General features: G+C 39.5%; 1 protein-coding gene across 1 annotated transcript in view; it reads right to left on the bottom strand.

Annotated features, from left to right (window-relative positions):
* irf1b (interferon regulatory factor 1b) overlaps positions 1–344 on the bottom strand; it is a 4,494-nt gene that overhangs the window by 1,317 nt on the left and 2,833 nt on the right. The window contains 1 exon segment of the mRNA XM_035667056.1: positions 106–252. Coding sequence (XP_035522949.1) covers positions 106–252 — 147 coding nt within the window.

Below are 344 nucleotides of genomic sequence, written 5' to 3'. Positions count from 1 at the left end.
CTAGATTGTACACTTAAATTACCAACATGGAGTGTGAGAGTGTCTTAAGACATTATGTTGCAGATTAATTTTGAGACATCTGAACCATCAATTAGCAACATTTACCTGAGGAAGATTCACTCCACTGGCTTCCTGGACTGGTGCATGCTTCATTGCTCAGGAACCCCTTGCAGTCTAAACTGCTTGACAGCAAGAATGAGTCTTTCTCCAGTTGCTGGCAAATCTGAAAGAGCAACACTGGACTCAGTATGGCTATAATAGTTTGCACAACTAGAGTTTTCCAACTCAAAACAGTCTATAATAATCAATCTTATTGTTTGGGGTATTATTACACAAGCCGAACA

The sequence above is a fragment of the Morone saxatilis genome, unplaced genomic scaffold (assembly GCF_004916995.1).
Source record: "Morone saxatilis isolate NCDOM2014 unplaced genomic scaffold, NCSU_SB_2.0 Contig20, whole genome shotgun sequence".
NCBI classification, from domain to species: Eukaryota; Metazoa; Chordata; class Actinopteri; family Moronidae; genus Morone; species Morone saxatilis.
The sequence above is the reverse complement of the archived record's forward strand: the minus strand, read 5'-3'. Positions and strand labels throughout refer to the sequence as shown.